General features: G+C 37.4%; 1 protein-coding gene across 6 annotated transcripts in view; it reads right to left on the bottom strand.

Moving 5' to 3' along the window:
* LOC135694143 (N-lysine methyltransferase KMT5A) overlaps positions 1 to 15,488 on the bottom strand; it is a 38,630-nt gene extending 23,142 nt beyond the window's left edge. Inside the window, exons 1-5 of one of the 6 annotated variants that reach the window (XM_089110002.1) lie at positions 6,071 to 6,181; positions 5,583 to 5,694; positions 5,249 to 5,420; positions 4,816 to 4,917; positions 4,613 to 4,686 (exon numbers count right to left, since the gene is read on the bottom strand). In XM_089110002.1, coding sequence (XP_088966128.1) covers positions 4,878 to 4,917; positions 5,249 to 5,420; positions 5,583 to 5,694; positions 6,071 to 6,100 — 354 coding nt within the window. In that variant the 5' untranslated portion in view covers positions 6,101 to 6,181 and the 3' untranslated portion in view covers positions 4,613 to 4,686; positions 4,816 to 4,877. Of the gene's footprint in view, positions 1 to 4,612; positions 8,265 to 15,365 lie in introns of those variants that run through there. The other 5 variants (XM_089109997.1, XM_089110001.1, XM_089110003.1 and 2 more) reach the window with 5 other exon arrangements.
* Positions 15,489 to 16,334: the final 846 nt, after the last annotated feature.

The raw sequence follows: 16,334 nt of genomic DNA, 5'->3' as shown, positions 1-16,334 counted from the left end.
ATAGGGGGGGCCGGGGGGGCCCTGGCCCTCCCAAAAAATTCAGTACCATAAGTAAAATACTTTTGTATTACTATTTAGTACTTTGAGAAATAGTTAAGATTTAAGTTCATTTTTCACCTCTATACAAGCTTGACCCTATCTAAGCAGGTCCTCCTTTAGTTTACCTGCGTCTCTGACACTTTAAACTCTGCAGGATGATTGTCAACACGTATTACTTGGCCCTGCATGAACTAGAGTTTTCTTGCTGTTGCTATTTACCGTATTTTGGCAGGAAATCACTTCCCTTTCCAAGTCTTTGCCTAAATGTCCACCACGTCAAAGTTAGGGAAAAGAACTTTGAACTATTTTTTCGAAAAGCAGCGAGAAAGAACTGCTTTTCCAGCAAGTTATCAAATAATCAAGATAACAATGGACTGAACGAATCTAGTAAGGATCCGGGAGATGGGAATATGATTGCAGTTTCTAAACGCAATAGCGTCTTAGGCCTTGGCCTAGTGAACAAGAGAATTGAGAAAAATCAAACTTGAGTTGATGGTTACATCCTAGAAAAATCAAAACATAACGATACTCTCTCCTTTTCGGAATTAGGAAAACGAGCGAATCAACCAGGCACAGATTATGTTTTCCCAAAATGTAACATGGCAGGTCGCCAAAAAAAACACACCCTTCACGCCCCCTTTCATGCCGGTGTAATATGCGTTTCGGTCCCCCCATGCGAAAGTGTCCGGGGGAACCGAAATGCATAGCAAAACGACACTATGCAAAAGTGTCCCCTCTACAAAACAATAGGGGGACACTTTTGCATAATAAAACTGTATGTGAAAGTGTCCGAGGGGACCGAAATGCATAGCAAAACGACACTATGCAAAAGTGTCCCCTCTATAAAACAATCTGGGGACACTTTTGCATAACAAAACTGTATGCGAAAGTGTCCGGGGGGACCGAAATGCATAGCAAAACCACACTATGCAAAAGTGTCCCCTCTATAAAACAATATGGGGACACTTTTGCATAACAAAACTGTATGCGAAAGTGTCCGGGGGGACCGAAACGCATAGCAAAATGACACCATGCAAAAGTGTCCCTCTATTGTTTTATAGAGGGGACACTTTTGCATAACAAAACTGTACGCGAAAGTGCAAAACAGTTTTGTTATGCAAAAGTGTCCGGGGGGACCGAAACGCATAGCAAAACGACACTATGCAAAAGTGTCCCCTCTATAGAACACTATAAAACAATAGGGGGACATTTATCTAAAAACTGATTGCCCTATCCAAAACATCTATGTAAGAGGTCAATAATTGAAATATCGCTCTGGTTTAATTATTCATGAAAATGTCTTATTGATAGGATCAATAAAATATGATTGACTATCTTCAAATTTGTAATTGACTTTCTTCAAAGTAACATTTATTCATAACTGTATGGCGAAAATTTAAGGGAAACGTAGAAAACTTTATTTAGATCTTATAAAGAGAGGAAATTACAGTTGAAGAGGTAGGACTATTGACACATGAACATAGCATACAGTGGAATCCCGATACAATGAACCCCTGGTATAACGAACTCCCGATATAACAAACTATTTTCTGGTTCCCTTCAGAAATCATTGTATCGGGATTCCACTGTATTTGTTATGACAAACGAAATCAATAGGTAAAACCAATATATTGTTTCATATTCGTGTGAGACCATGCTATCCACTATCAACTTGCACATATTCATATGAAAGAAAAAGAAGAAATTTCACCATATCCAAGGATTACCAGACTTTACACCACAACCTGAACGTTGAGAAAAGTGCACTCAATAATGTCTCTTCAGCCATATAATAAACCAGCCAACATATCCCCACAACATTGAAGTAGCATGTATCAGTGTACATCCAACAATTTTTTCGATCAATTAGGAAAAGTAATAATTTCAAATCACATTGGAAGATAAACTTTTATAACAGTACTTAAAGCCTTGTATTAATGAAACAAGAAAATGAAATCTATATGAATGGAAACAATTCCATAAAATAATAGCACAGGTATATGAGAATAATAGGAAATGACCTCAGAATGTCTAGGTACTCGTTAATTGTGTACCAGCATGGACAACAACGATGAAAAATGTTTTGAGCCAATCAGACTGTTTGTTTACAATTTTAACCAGCCAATGGTATAGCGTCAAAGACAATAGAAATCTGAAGAGAAAATAGCATCGAATCAGCCGCAACAGTAACGCTCGCACCTCCTATCCAAAGCTGTGGGAAAAACCGGCGCCACAAAAAGTTAACGCTGAACGCGAAAATTGTCATTATTGAAGTGCTTCATACAATTATGCATAGCAAAGGAGTATATCTAAAACTTTGCCGTCCCCATTTTTGAAATTCGGTCGTTAACCAGAGATAAGCGATGAAACGTTTAGCCCATTATTGCCCTGATTGAATCTGCTTACGTTGGTTATGGTTGGTTGTACTCCAAGAAAGCGGCATCATGTCATTTTATTGAAAAACACGTCATTTTTTACTTACAAAGTATGTACGTCGTATATTTTAAAGTAAGACGGAGAGATGATTATCAAACTCGGGTTTTTTCCCTTCATTCTGCCTTTTTCTTGCATGTTCTTAACCCTAAGACAGTCCGTCAACTTTCTTTCATAGAGTGCGTTCTAGAGTGTTGCGTACAGAAGAAATGCATATCTTGAGAAAATAGCGGCATTGTTGCAAATATTTATTCCAAAATCATATGCCTATTCCTGATTTTGGTATTTTTGTAGGTGCAAGCAATGGTTCTTCTCATGGCAAAGTTTTTCAGGCGATTTGTCAACGAATTTTGTGGACACGAATTGTTATAAAGGCTTCAAAACGTTAGACAGTAAACGATAAAATGTTTTACCTAAGCACGCAACGGTCCACGCTATCTGTCTCCACTGAAATAAATCCCCTGGTTTTTTTAGTGACTTAAGTACGGATTCATTTAAGAAAAAACTCAGAAGTACTTACGAAGTGCTTGAGGGTTCAAGAATTGTATTCTTCTTTACTGTAAAATGTAGAGCGTCTTTGTTGAGTGAAAGGTTCAAGGTTTCCCAACTTTGCATGTCAATATATTCAAATATTTTTGCAAAGTTTCATCAAAAAGAGTTGGAGAATGTACCACTTTACAAAATATAAGCTCAATAATGACCCTGATCGTTGTATTCCAATAAGATAATGAGAACTCAAAAAATGTAGCTTGTTATATCTCAATAGCTTTTTCAGTTGAAGGTTTGATTCAAACTTTTGCAGGTCATGCAGAGGTTTCAAATTTTACTTTACAAATTTTTAAACAAGCAATTTTTGAAATAACAAGTAAAATGTGCACAATTTTTCAAGGTTTATTTTTTGCTTAAATTTTATCAGCGACCTGTAAAAAGATTTCAAAATGACCTGTTTTTCAATAAAATGACATGATGCCGCTTTCTTGGAGTACAACCAACCATAACCAACGTAAGCAGATTCAATCAGGGCAATAATGGGCTAAACGTTTCATCGCTTATCTCTGGTTAACGACCGAATTTCAAAAATGGGGACGGCAAAGTTTTAGATATACTCCTTTGCTATGCATAATTGTATGAAGCACTTCAATAATGACAATTTTCGCGTTCAGCGTTAACTTTTTGTGGCGCCGGTTTTTCCCCACAGCTTTGGATAGGAGGTGCGAGCGTTACTGTTGCGGCTGATTCAATGCTATTTTCTCTTCAGATTTCTATTGTCTTTGACTCTATACCATTGGCTGGTTCAAATTGTAAACAAACAGTCTGATTGGCTCAAAACATTTTTCATCCTTGTTAGCATGGACAAAAACGAATATCTTATGATATGAAACAACCAACTTGCACATATTCACAGGAAAGTGGAAGGAAGTAATTTCACCATATCCAAGGATTACCAGACTTTACAGCACAACCTGAACGTTGAGAAAAGTGCACTCAATAATGTCTCTTCAGCCATATAATAAACCAGCCAACATATCCCCACAACATTGAAGTAGCATGTATCAGTGTACATCCAACAATTTTTTCGATCGATAAGGAAAAGTAATAATTTCAAATCACATTGGAAGATACTTTTATAACAGTACTTAAAGCCTCGCATTAATGAAACAAGAAATGGAAATCTGTATGAATGGAAACAATTCCATCAAATAATAGCACGGGTATATGAGAATAATATGAAATGACCTCACAATATCTAGGTACTCGTTAATTGTGTACCAGCATGGACGCAAACGTATATCTTATGATATGAAACAACCAACTTGCACATATTCACATGAAAGTTTTTTCTCACAAGTTACGTCATCGCTATATGTTCCTAATTTTCTTATAAACCCAATCAATATATTGTAAAGAATCAGCTTTTGCTACATATGATTTATTTATTTAAGAAGTTGCCCAATTAGGACATGCTATTTGCACAATGATGGCAATTTCTATATTTGCCAGCCAGAAGGTGCCAATCCCAGCAAAGTACCACGCCCAATTTCTTATTTTAGCCCCTGTTGATACATTAACAATGGTGATAGGGATCAAAGCCAAAAAAAGGAAAACACAAAAAATTGATTTATCCGTTCATGCAGCTCACCTTATTCCATTTGAATACATACCAGAATTGATTAAATCAGAATTGCCATCTTGTTTTGGTGTTTGATGTGCAATCTAGCAGGAAAGAACAATGTTAAATGAGGAAGGGGAATGACAAATGGAAGTGTGCAATGTCTTACGTCTTTTTCACTTGACATTGTTTGAAAATCCCTGAAATAAAATAATTAAAGCTATTATATATACCATGTCCTCTGCAATGTGAAGATGCTGTTGCAGATGTAGCTACTTCTGGAGCAGTCTCATTCTTAAGCAAAAAGTGGATCTGATGGTTTTGTGGCATCAATGCTAAAAATTTTAACACAAGACAAAAATCATTCATTAAAGGGCATTAAAGGGCTTTTTTCATCCATTTTCAAAATATTAAAATTTAATTATGGATTTCTTTAAAGCTAATGTGTAGAAAAACTGTAATTTCATTCCACACCAAGTGATGGCCAATAATTAATACAATAGAAGTTATACAAGGATAAACAGTGTGACAACAGGGAGTAAGGTCGATTTTTGTATCCAAGTTACCATCAAAGAAGTTTTAATTAATTGCAAAAGGAATATCAGTTTAGAATAAATAGAAGATAATAAAAGACATAAAAAAATATATTTATTAAATATTACACACCATAAATCTTGGCCTTTGGGTTTAAAATAAAACATATAGCTGCCACATCCAGTCTGATTATATTTAATTTCTCTTCTATCTGCTTCTTCCTTCGACAATAGTTCTCCGGCATATTCCAGCACAAAAAGACCTTTAGGGATATATTTATAACTTGCATTTATCACACCCCAACCTGCAATGAAAGAGGAGATAGTATCATCAATTAATTCCTTTTTAATTTTATATCTGAAAGATTAAGAATATTTACAACCTTGAAGAAACAACGAAAGTTTATGAACGAAAGGAATGTATTCTTTCATTCCATGTATCAAACAGTTGGTTAGGGATGTCTTACCAACATAATCACCAAGATATGTCTTGCAGAGTCCTGTAAGATATTTTCCTTGTTTAATCATGTACTCAGCATCATTTACAACTCCCTCGCTTTTCATCTTTCTTGTTTTCCTCTGAAAAGAAAAAAATGATTATACTTTTGTGACATGATTGTGAACACCTATAATATGACATTTTATGATTTAATTCTGAACCCCTGAATGAACACAATTGCTAAGCACAAGAGTACAATGCTGGGAATAGAAAGCTATAAAGATCCAAAAGTTGAATAAGGTGCTATATGGATAACAGAAAAGGTAGCATCGAGATGAACTTGATATGTAATGCATTAGAAGTATATTAATAGTTTTAACTACAAAAAACACACAGGTTACTTTCTTCAAAGATGAGAACAAGCCATAATCATAAGCTGAAACTTGTAACTTTCTACAAAAATTGTTCTTACTATTTATTTAGCTTGATTTTACTGTCATGATAGCACAAACTTACCCTTGTGTTGACTGTATGGCTTGTTGCCATTTTACCTAAAATGAATCAATAAGCAACTTCAGCAGAAAGTGATAGTCTTGCGCAAGTTAAATACCTGGCCCTCGAGTGGTTTTAGTAATTTGCTAATCTCAAGACATTTGCTAATCAGCGCCTAAATAGACGGGGAGTTCTGTATGGTGATCTTGCGTTCGTCATGGCCATTGATTTATGCTTTTTCTGAAGAATCGGCCGAGGAAATTGGGGATTTGTCCGGTGCCTTTCTTGATGGGGATTGCCAGGTGGAATCTTGGTCTTCTTGTTTTGATTTAGTGGGGCGCAGGGTCAGGGGTTTGCGTGATTGTTTGATTGTGTGGCGGCATTCCCTATCTAAAAAACTTCCTACTTCGAGGGGTAGATCATATCACTATTGCTTTCCTTTATTTTCTATTGTTTTCTTTTTATATGTAAAAACATTCAACTTGTTGAAGTTTGCATTACATGGTAGATAGGTTAAAGGGGAACTGAAGTGAAAAATGAAAATCATTTAATTAGTAGTTTTCATCGTGCTGATTTCGAATATCGACACAAAATTAGTGTTTTTCTTTTCCTACATTTAATGCGCAAAGTGTGAAATTTCTCCATTTCCGTGGCGGAGAGGTCTGGAGACAAGTTTCAGGCGCTGATGTAAAGTCGTGGACACGTGCCCCGAACCTAACGAAAACAACATTGTAGTAGAGTGAATTAGAGGGAGGGAATTTGGTTAGTAGTTAAAATTTCATATCGCAATTTTCACGACAGCTCTTCAGGAATGACAACAGACTTAAGATCGAGCGACGATGAAGTGTTTGGAGCATGTGGTGGTGAAGTACTTGCCCTACCAAGGGCGAACGGGACCTGCAAAAGTGGCGATGAAGATTAGCCTAGGCCCGATGAGATCCCAGAGGATGAGGATGAATTATCTTCCGCGACGTGCTCGTTTTGTTGGTAGAAATGAGGAAGTAAATAAATGGTACGTCGATCCTTGTTTCTTTTCTTGCAATGAAGGCAAGAAATACTCAAACTCTATTTCCTTATAAAAAGTAAGATACAACAGAGAATGAGTAGGCTTCCTATTATAATCTTTCCATTTCTAAAATCTGAAATATTAAGGATTATTACATGTTACAATTTAATAAATATTTGCTTTGATATAAAAACGTTTATACATAGTTTGATGTGTGTGCTACAACAGGTCGACCTAATCCACTTTTGGTTTAAAAACTGGTTTGTTTTGTGTACATTGACAAGTATTAATAAATCTTCCTGCAATTAAGATTTTTGGACTGATAATTCGAAAATGTCAAATATTTAATAGAATTGCATAAATATGCCTAAAATAGAATAATACCTAAAATTATATCCACTTTGCTAGGTATCTACAAACAGTGGCCAATCAATGTATGGTTTGCTGGTTTTTGGGTATTTGTCCTGGAATAACTGGACAACTTTAAGTATGCATTTATCACAAATGTAAAGAAAAAAAGTTTAGTCAAAGAAGACAAGGGTTTCAAAATTCTGCAGAGAGACAATGAAAATGCAAAAATCAGCTACCTACTACGTATACAGTGGAGAACAGGGTTATATACACGGGGTTATTCAAAAGGACCAGACTTTTAGTTCATATTAGCAAGAAGAGAAATTTGTTGAAACTAGTGGGACAATGGCCAAATCTTGTCAGCCCTAGGCCAAATCACTAGATTAGTCACATCAAGGGGGGGGGGGGGGTTGAGTAAGGCTTGATATTTTGAAGATTCCTAAGGTGTACTTTTCAACATAATTCACTCACATCAAAATGTGTAGAATAGTTTGAATTTGATCAAGATTTTTTCTTACAATATAATGGTCCTGTACCACCTGCTTGGTAACATTTTTTATAAATAATCAGAGGAAAATGTTTTACCTTCAGGGTAAAATGTTCTTTTAATGTATTCTGTCACTGCCTGTTGTTTAGATACACTGTTTTTAAATTTTTAGAATGAAGTTTTTTTGTGCCCAATGGTTGTATTTTTCTGAAATTCGCTCCAACTCAACATTTAATAAACTTGGAAACATATACATCATTTAAGGGTTGTGCTTTAAATCCTCCCCCTTTATGTACATCCTGGTCTGAATTGTTTTTTATGCCTGGAGTTAAATCAGAAAATGCTTTGATATCATGTTCTGTAGACAAAGTATGAGAAATCATGTTTGAAGGGGTATTTCTGAAGTGGGGGACCACTTTTATCATTTTCTGCAAGTAAATTGTGTGGGTTTGCCAAGTTTCATGGCTGTATAGTTAACATACTACCGTATTCTGAGTACTGGGCAGAAGTGCCCAGTCTAAAAATAGTACAAGGGGTAGTTCTGAGGATGGGGACCATTTTTATCTTTTTCAGCAAGTCAAATTGTGTAGATTTCCCAAGTTTCATGGCTGTATGGTTAACAGAAATATATTTACCATACTATTGTATTCTGAGTACTGGGCACAAGTACCCCAGTCCAAAAATAGCACAAGGGGCATTTCTGAGGGTGGGGACCATTCTTATCATTTTCAGCAAGCCAAATTGTGTCGGTTTGCCAAGTTTCGTGGCTGTATAGTTAACAGAAATAGATTGACCATACTGACGTATTTTGAGTCCTGGGCACAAGTACCCCAGTCTAAAAATAGCACAAGGGGCATTTCTGAGGGTGGGGACCATTCTTATCATTTTCAGCAAGTCAAATTGTGTCGGTTTGCCAAGTTCATGGCTGTATAGTTCACAGAAATAGATTGACCATGCCAACATATTCTGAGTACTGGGCGCAAGTACCCCAGGCTAAAAATAGCACAAGGGTTTTTTTCCCAAAATGGGTCTATATTCTATCTTGTTACGCTTATCAAATTCTGTATTTTCACTAAGTTTCATGCTTTTATCACAATTTTCACGATTGTTACCTGTCATGAACCTTATCAGACTCACTACTACATTTCATCAAAACATCTCTTCGTGTCCACCACTTTACGTCACAAGGTCACGTGACACAGTGGTCTGACCGCGGTCTCCCTCTGCCATCAATGAGAGCAAATTTTGACTTCAAAAACTTAATAACTTAAAAACTACATAACGTATTTAAAAAATCCAAACGGTTTTTGAATCAGCACGGGAACCTTTATCAGTGGTACAAAAATCGTTTTTCACTTCAGTTCCCCTTTAAGAGGCTAGGCCAATCAAAGAACACAGTGCTGATGAATGATGATTCTTTAGCATAATATTAAGGTCAAATGCTAAACTGGTATAGTTTAAATACACTGTTTTAATAACTTGTTTTCTTTTCGATGTATCCCTATCACTATAGTTTCTATCGTGCATGCACACATGGAGCTTCGTTTTCGGTCAGAGCGACATGTTTCTCTAGCTCTGATCTAGCAGTGGGAACATATGGCATAATTGTTGATGGATAGTGGTGACATGATATGAGCTTGGACGAAAGGTATCAGGTTTAACTTTGGAAGCTTCTTTGGGTATCTTGTGGTGTTTATCGCTATAAATAAACGATTTAAAAGTCACTTGACCGCTTTACTGTTAGGCCACGCCACGCCTACATCCAGATGAAGTCGGCTGGTGCTCGTGCAGGCGCACGTCAGAATCAAAATTCTGAAGCTTATCAGGCGTATTTTGATGAAAAGTTTGCCGAATTAAGGAAAGAAATGGCAACGAAGAAATGCATTGATCATTTACATGCAACTATAAAGAAACAGAATGACAAAATCGAAATGTTAGAGTCAAAAATCGTGATGATGGAACGGCATATTGCTCAACTTCAAAATAATCTGGATGATAATGAGCAGTACAACCAACGATTGTGTCTCAGAATCAACGGCTTACCTCCAGTGGCTGAAGGAGAAAGTGAAACAAGTGAAATGTGCTTAGAGAAGGTGAAGAATGTATTCAAAGAATTAGAGGTCGATGTCCCTGATGCAGTGATAGACCGTGCACATAGGATTGGCTCACCAAGGATCGTCAAAGGAAAGAAAATACATCAGGTCATTGTGCGTTTTACAACATGGAGACATAGAACTTTGGTATAACGAGCAAGGAAAAAATGCCCCAAATACAGGATAAAGCTGGACTTAACCAAGCGTAGAATAGACATAATCCAGAAGGTAACGTCTTCCCTCAAGGATTTTAACAGTGAAGAGGACTTGATGGACATAGTTCAAAGATATGATGAGAAAAGTGAGTCTGAGAGCCATCCTAAACAGAGCAATGATGCCACTGCAGATAATGATTTTACGGGTGATGATGCTGCTGCAGAAACTACTGCAGTCTCAGAGTCGTAAGGACCTCTTACATTAACCCATATATCTGTCATCTTTTGTCATTTTTCTGTATAAACCGTTATGCATCGAATAACCCTTATTTCTGTATGGTCGCAATCCGGTATTAAAAGCAACCTCATCTATTATATAAAATTTGTAGATATTCTGCTTTACTGTGGGCATTTGATCCATTTTGTTGTTCCCTTTTTTAATGAGGTGAGTTTGTAAAATCCGGACGACTGTACGGAAGTATTGCTCTTTTGTAGTTAAGGTTTTCCCCTCGGTGGGTTTTAAGGGTGGGTGATGATTTGGATAAATCCCTTTTCGATGCTTGAGTTTCGCCCGCTCGGAAGATTCCCACGAGTTAAAATCAGACTTGGGGTGGCTCTGCTTTCCGCTCTGGTGCGCGGCGAGGCGCCGTTTCGCAGGACTCTCCTCGCAAGGCTTTTAATGAGAGGAGTGGTTTTTGCGGGACGGCGTCTCGCTGTTCGCTGGGGCGGAGAGCGGAGTCACCTAAACTTGGGTTTCTTGAATTAGTTCGGGTCCGTCGCCCTGATCCACCGCTGCAGGTAACTATTTTGCCGACCGTAAACTGCCATATCCGTTGACTATGCGCTTTGGGGCGATGGTACCCAAGCTTGTTTTTGTTTTTACAAGTAACCGTCATCACAATTGATTCTACTTCTTTGCTCAAACTGCCTAAAACAGTCCCCTACTGCAGCTTCGATTGTGAAAAGTTCAACATATTTTTTATTACTTTTTTTCTTTTGTGCATACAATATGTTTTTTTGTTTCTCCCTTTGTTTCAGCTGCTGTAAATTGACTAGATACCCCTATTGTTTGGCAAGCCCCTTTTCAAATTCAAAGGAATCTGAGAATGATCAAAGAGATACAGCGAGCGTTAAATGCCCATAGGAACCAGTGAGTGGCGTGCGGGAATTGCGCTTTGCAGGTGTAGGCACACAATAATTGTTTCTCATACTATTCCTTGTGCAGAATTGATCCAGACAAGTCTTTGCTCATTTGTCTACTTGTACCTCTTTATGTGGATATCAGTGTTCACTCTGTTGCCATCCATCTTGATCTCATCGTTCTTTTCTCTTCTTCCCCCTGACATGGTTAAACACGAATTTCATGATTTTATATTCGTTTATACGAAAACGACATCCTATGCAATGGTTACATTTTATTTTGTCTTTTATTTTTTGTTTGGCCTTGTGAAAAGTGATTTTTGTTCGGCATTGAAAACTAGGTATTACTGCAAAAAACTTTTGGATGTCTTGCAAAATGTATTGTACGCCGTAATCATATGCAGGTTCCTGGAATCCATTTATCTTGGAGACCGCTTCCCATGGGACTTTCTTTTATTGCTTTCTGGTGATATAGAAACAAATCCTGGCCCTCAAATCTACAAGTGTCTGAAGTTTTTTCATTGGAACTTGAACAGTATTTGTGCTAGAGGTAACGTTAAAATTCCACTAATCGAGGCCTATGATTCAATTTACAAAAATGATATAATTGCGATCTCAGAATCCATGTTAGACTCTACTATTGATAATAAAGAAATCTGTATTGAGGGCTATAGTAAAGAAATTTATCGTAATGATCACCCAAGCAATACCAAAACTGGGGGAGTGTGCTTGTATTTTCGAGAGAGTTTGCCAATCAGACGCAGAACTGATCTCGAATTACTGCAAGAAATGATCGTTGCTGAAATAACTTTAGCGCGAAAGAAAATATTCTTCATTACAATATACCGTAGTCCTAGCCAAAACAGTGATCAATTTGAGGAGTTTATCAATCAACTGCAGGTGACTCTCGATCAGCTTCGAAGAGAAAGATATCATTCTCTGGTCTTGACTGGAGATTTTAATTGTAGGTCATCTTGGTGGTAAGACATGGATGTTGAAAACCCCGAGGGAACTGCTTTGGATGAGCTGATGGAAATGAATAACCTTTACCAGTTGATCGATGAACCTACCAATATTCGAGGCGAAGGAAGGTCCTGTATTGACCTCATTATAACCGACCAACCAAACATGTTTGTGGAATCCGGGGTTCATCCTTCCTTAGATGAACACTGCCAGCATCAACTGATTTATGGTAAACTAAATTATTCTTTACCCTCTCCACCTCCATACAAAAGAACGATCTGGGATTACTCAAAAGCCGACACCAGCAAAATCAGAGATTTACTCAACTGCGTTGACTGGAATTCGCGATTTAATGGCCTAGGGTCCGAAGAAATGTCGGAGGTTTTCACCAGTGCCCTGCTTTCTATTCTTTCGTCGTGTATACCTAACAAAGTCATAAAATGTAATGATAAAAACACCATGGATAACACCAGAGCTAAAATCTGCGATCAAGCGTAAACACAGAATTTATAGAAAGTTTTTACAGCGTGGAAGAAGGCAAGAGGACTGGAACCTAGTTAAGGAAACACGAAATAGAACATCAAAAATTATTATTCATCAAAAAGAAAGCTATTACTTGCAGCTTGGAAGAAATTTATCTGACCCTAACCAATGCTTTAAAACCTATTGGACCATCCTAAATAGGTTAATCAATAAGAAAAAAGTATCAAATATCCCTCCTTTGCTGGAAAATGGACTTTTTGTGATGAACGTTCAAACCAAAGCTAATATTTTAAACGACTACTTTGTAAAACAATGCTGTATAATAGCAACGGGAAGTTCTCTTCCTAATTTCCGGCCAAGATGTAACTCTGTCTTAGAAAACATGAATATTGAAAGGGAAAAAGTTCTCCAACTGATTCGCGCTCTAGATCCTAAAAAAGCAAGTGGATGTGACAATATCTCTGTTTTCATGATAAAGATATGCGATAATTCAATTGTTGAGCCCCTGTGCCTGATCTTTGAAAAATGCCTTGAGACAGGAATCTATCCATCTGTCTGGAAGAAAGCCAATATTATTCCAGTGCACAAAAAAGAAAGCAGGCAAAACAAAAAAAATTATCGACCCATCTCACTGTTGCCAATTTTCGGAAAAGTTTTTGAAAAAATATCATTTGATGGAATATACGGACATCTTAACGAAAATGGACTTATAACTTCAAGACAGTCTGGCTTTCGACCAGGTGACTCGACAATTAATCAGTTACTATCTATAACTCACAAGATCTACAGTGCGTTTGAAGAAATTCCCAGCCATGAAACTAGAGCTGTCTTTCTTGACTTGTCGAAGGCATTTGATAGGGTCTGGCATGAGGGTCTACTATACAAATTGCAATGCAGTGGCATAGATGGAAAATTCTCTCGTTGATTCGGAATTATTTGGCAAATCGAAAACAGCGTCTAGTGCTGAATGGCAAAAGCTCACAATGGACATCAATATCTGCAGGAGTGCCACAAGGCTCAGTATTAGGACCCTTGTTTTTTCTAGTGTACATAAATGACCTTGTTGATAATGTTCACTGCGATGTTAGAATGTTTGCGGATGACACATCTCTTTTTTCTGTTGTAAACGAAGTCAATAGAACTGCAGAGGACTTAAATAGGGACCTTGAGACGGTACGTTTGTGGGCATGGCAATGGAAAATGCAGTTCAATGCGGATAAAACTGAAGAAATTATTTTTTCTTGCAAGAGACGTAAGCCCTTCCATCCTCCCCTGTCTTTGGGATCCAACGAGATAAATACAAAATCTGAGCACAAACACCTGGGACTAACTCTTGACTCTAAATTAAATTTTGAAAGCCATATTCGAGAAGCTAGAAAAAAGCAAGAAGGGGTATCGGTATGATAAAATACCTTTCCAAATATGTTTCTAGGAATGTGCTCGATCAGATATATAAGCTCTATGTGAGGCCCCACCTAGATTATGGAGACATCATATATCATAGATATGATCCTGAAATGCAATCTGCTTTCACACAAAGACTGGAGCATATTCAATATTCAGCTGCCCTTGCAGTCACTGGAGCATGGAGAGGTACGAGTAGACAAAGACTCTACGAGGAATTAGGTTGGGAAAACTTGCATCAGAGAAGATGGTATCGACATTTGTGTCATTTTTTCAACGTGAAAAAGTCACAATCCCCTCATTACTTGTTTGCGGAAATTCCAGATGAACGCGAACTTACCTACAATCTCAGAGCAACACGCGCTTACAACCAAAATTTTGGGCGAACTGTCAGTTTTTCGAATACGTATTTCCAAAATACTCTTTTGGAATTGAATCTTCTTTGTGATGATATAAAACATTCTGTAAGCATTGCTGAATTCAAACGTAAACTTCTTGCAATCATTCGACCATTAGGAAACTCTACATATAACATTCATGACATTGACGGTGTTAGATCTTTAACAAAACTTTGATTGAATTTTAGTGCATTAAACGAACATAGATTCTGGCATAACTTTGACTGCCTAAATCCGATTTGTAGTTGTGGAACGGGAAAAGAGGACAATGAACACTATCTCCTGCACTGCCCACAGTTTGATTTGATGCGTACAGATCTCTTTGGTCAGCTTTCAGAAATCCCTGCCCTTGACATTAATGATATGGATACAACAGCCTTGTGCAATCTCCTTTTATATGGCAGTTCACGATTGAATATAATTAGCAATAGGATGATCATGGATGCCACTATATCATACATTAAGACTACTCAACGCTTTAAGTGAAACCCCAAACAGCAGTTACCACCCCCCCCCCCTTTTAGTTTTGTTGTATATATTCTTTGTAAGGGATTGTTTATTGTAAGTGTCGCTCGTAGTGGGAACACAATGACCTTGGGTCTTTTCCCGCTATGAGGGGCACAGTTGAATGTAAATATTAGAGTTGTAGTTGTTTTAAATTGATAAAAAAAAACACATGGCTGATGAAAAGCAGTTCTCTAACTTTCCACGATTGATGGTACCCTAACTTCTACACCTTGATTCTGTGAGACCCATAATTGCATTTAAACAGATAAACCCTGTATACAAGGCTTTACCTGTTAAAAAAGAATTGAAATTATCAAGGTTTGAAATCATACCTGGTTTGAATAATCCACAAGCTAATCGTGCTTTTTATCTGTAGATCCAAAGTAGTACGATGCAGTAAATGAGGACACCCTCCACACATGTTCAAAACGTCACCTTGCCTGTGAAGACCTGCGACAAATATTCTTTGCCCGCATGCAACTCGGTAAACAAATAACCTCTCTTTGATAATTTTGACGCCAATTTTTATACAAAAGCAGAGATGTTCTCGGCAAACAACTGTACGAAACAATATGAACAGAATCTGCAAGCCTTATTTCAGGGACAAATTTACTCCAAGATGCAATTAAGATGAAAACAATGACGTAGTTAAGGAAATTTTTCGGGAAGGTGGAAAGAGCCAATAAGGCAGGGGTTGAGAAGGGGTCCTATGGGTTGAGAAAATTTTGAAGACCTCAATTTTTACTGCAGCCCTAAAAAAAGATGAAGAATGCTCCTTTTTCAGCATTATGCTAAATGAAAATGGAAAGCGCTGAAGGTTTGATAAAGTTTGATAAGCTTAGTGAAACTCTATTTTTAATCATGGCTGAGCTGCATTGTTAATGTGGCAGACATGTCAAAATTCACTGTTAAATCTATTTGGATCGGGAATGGCGCTACAGGGTGTTAAAGGCAGCTGCTCCTTCAGAAATTCCTAATTACACCCCGTTGGCAGCCAAATGTAAAAATTAGAAAAAAATTGTCGGCACTTGGACTTGATAATGATAAAAAATAATTTTTTGAAGAATGTGTTGAAAAACTGTCACCAGTTCAAAGGTATTTGGGGATTCATAAGCATTAAGTAAAGGTCCTTGTTTGTCATTGGCAACAGAGAAGAGAGGCAAATTTGAAAAATTTAGGGGTCTGTGTATCAAAAGGAATGACTTGTTTCCAAAATGGACCGACTTTTGTGGAGCATGAAAATGATGTTGAGAATGTGTGTTAACAAGAAAATTATTGACACCTTGCAGCCTAAAGAGCAA

This window comes from Rhopilema esculentum, chromosome 9 (genome assembly GCF_057945365.1).
Source record: "Rhopilema esculentum isolate cy_ngs chromosome 9, ASM5794536v1, whole genome shotgun sequence".
Taxonomy (NCBI): Eukaryota; Metazoa; Cnidaria; class Scyphozoa; order Rhizostomeae; family Rhizostomatidae; genus Rhopilema; species Rhopilema esculentum.
This window is presented reverse-complemented; position numbering and strand designations above follow the sequence as displayed.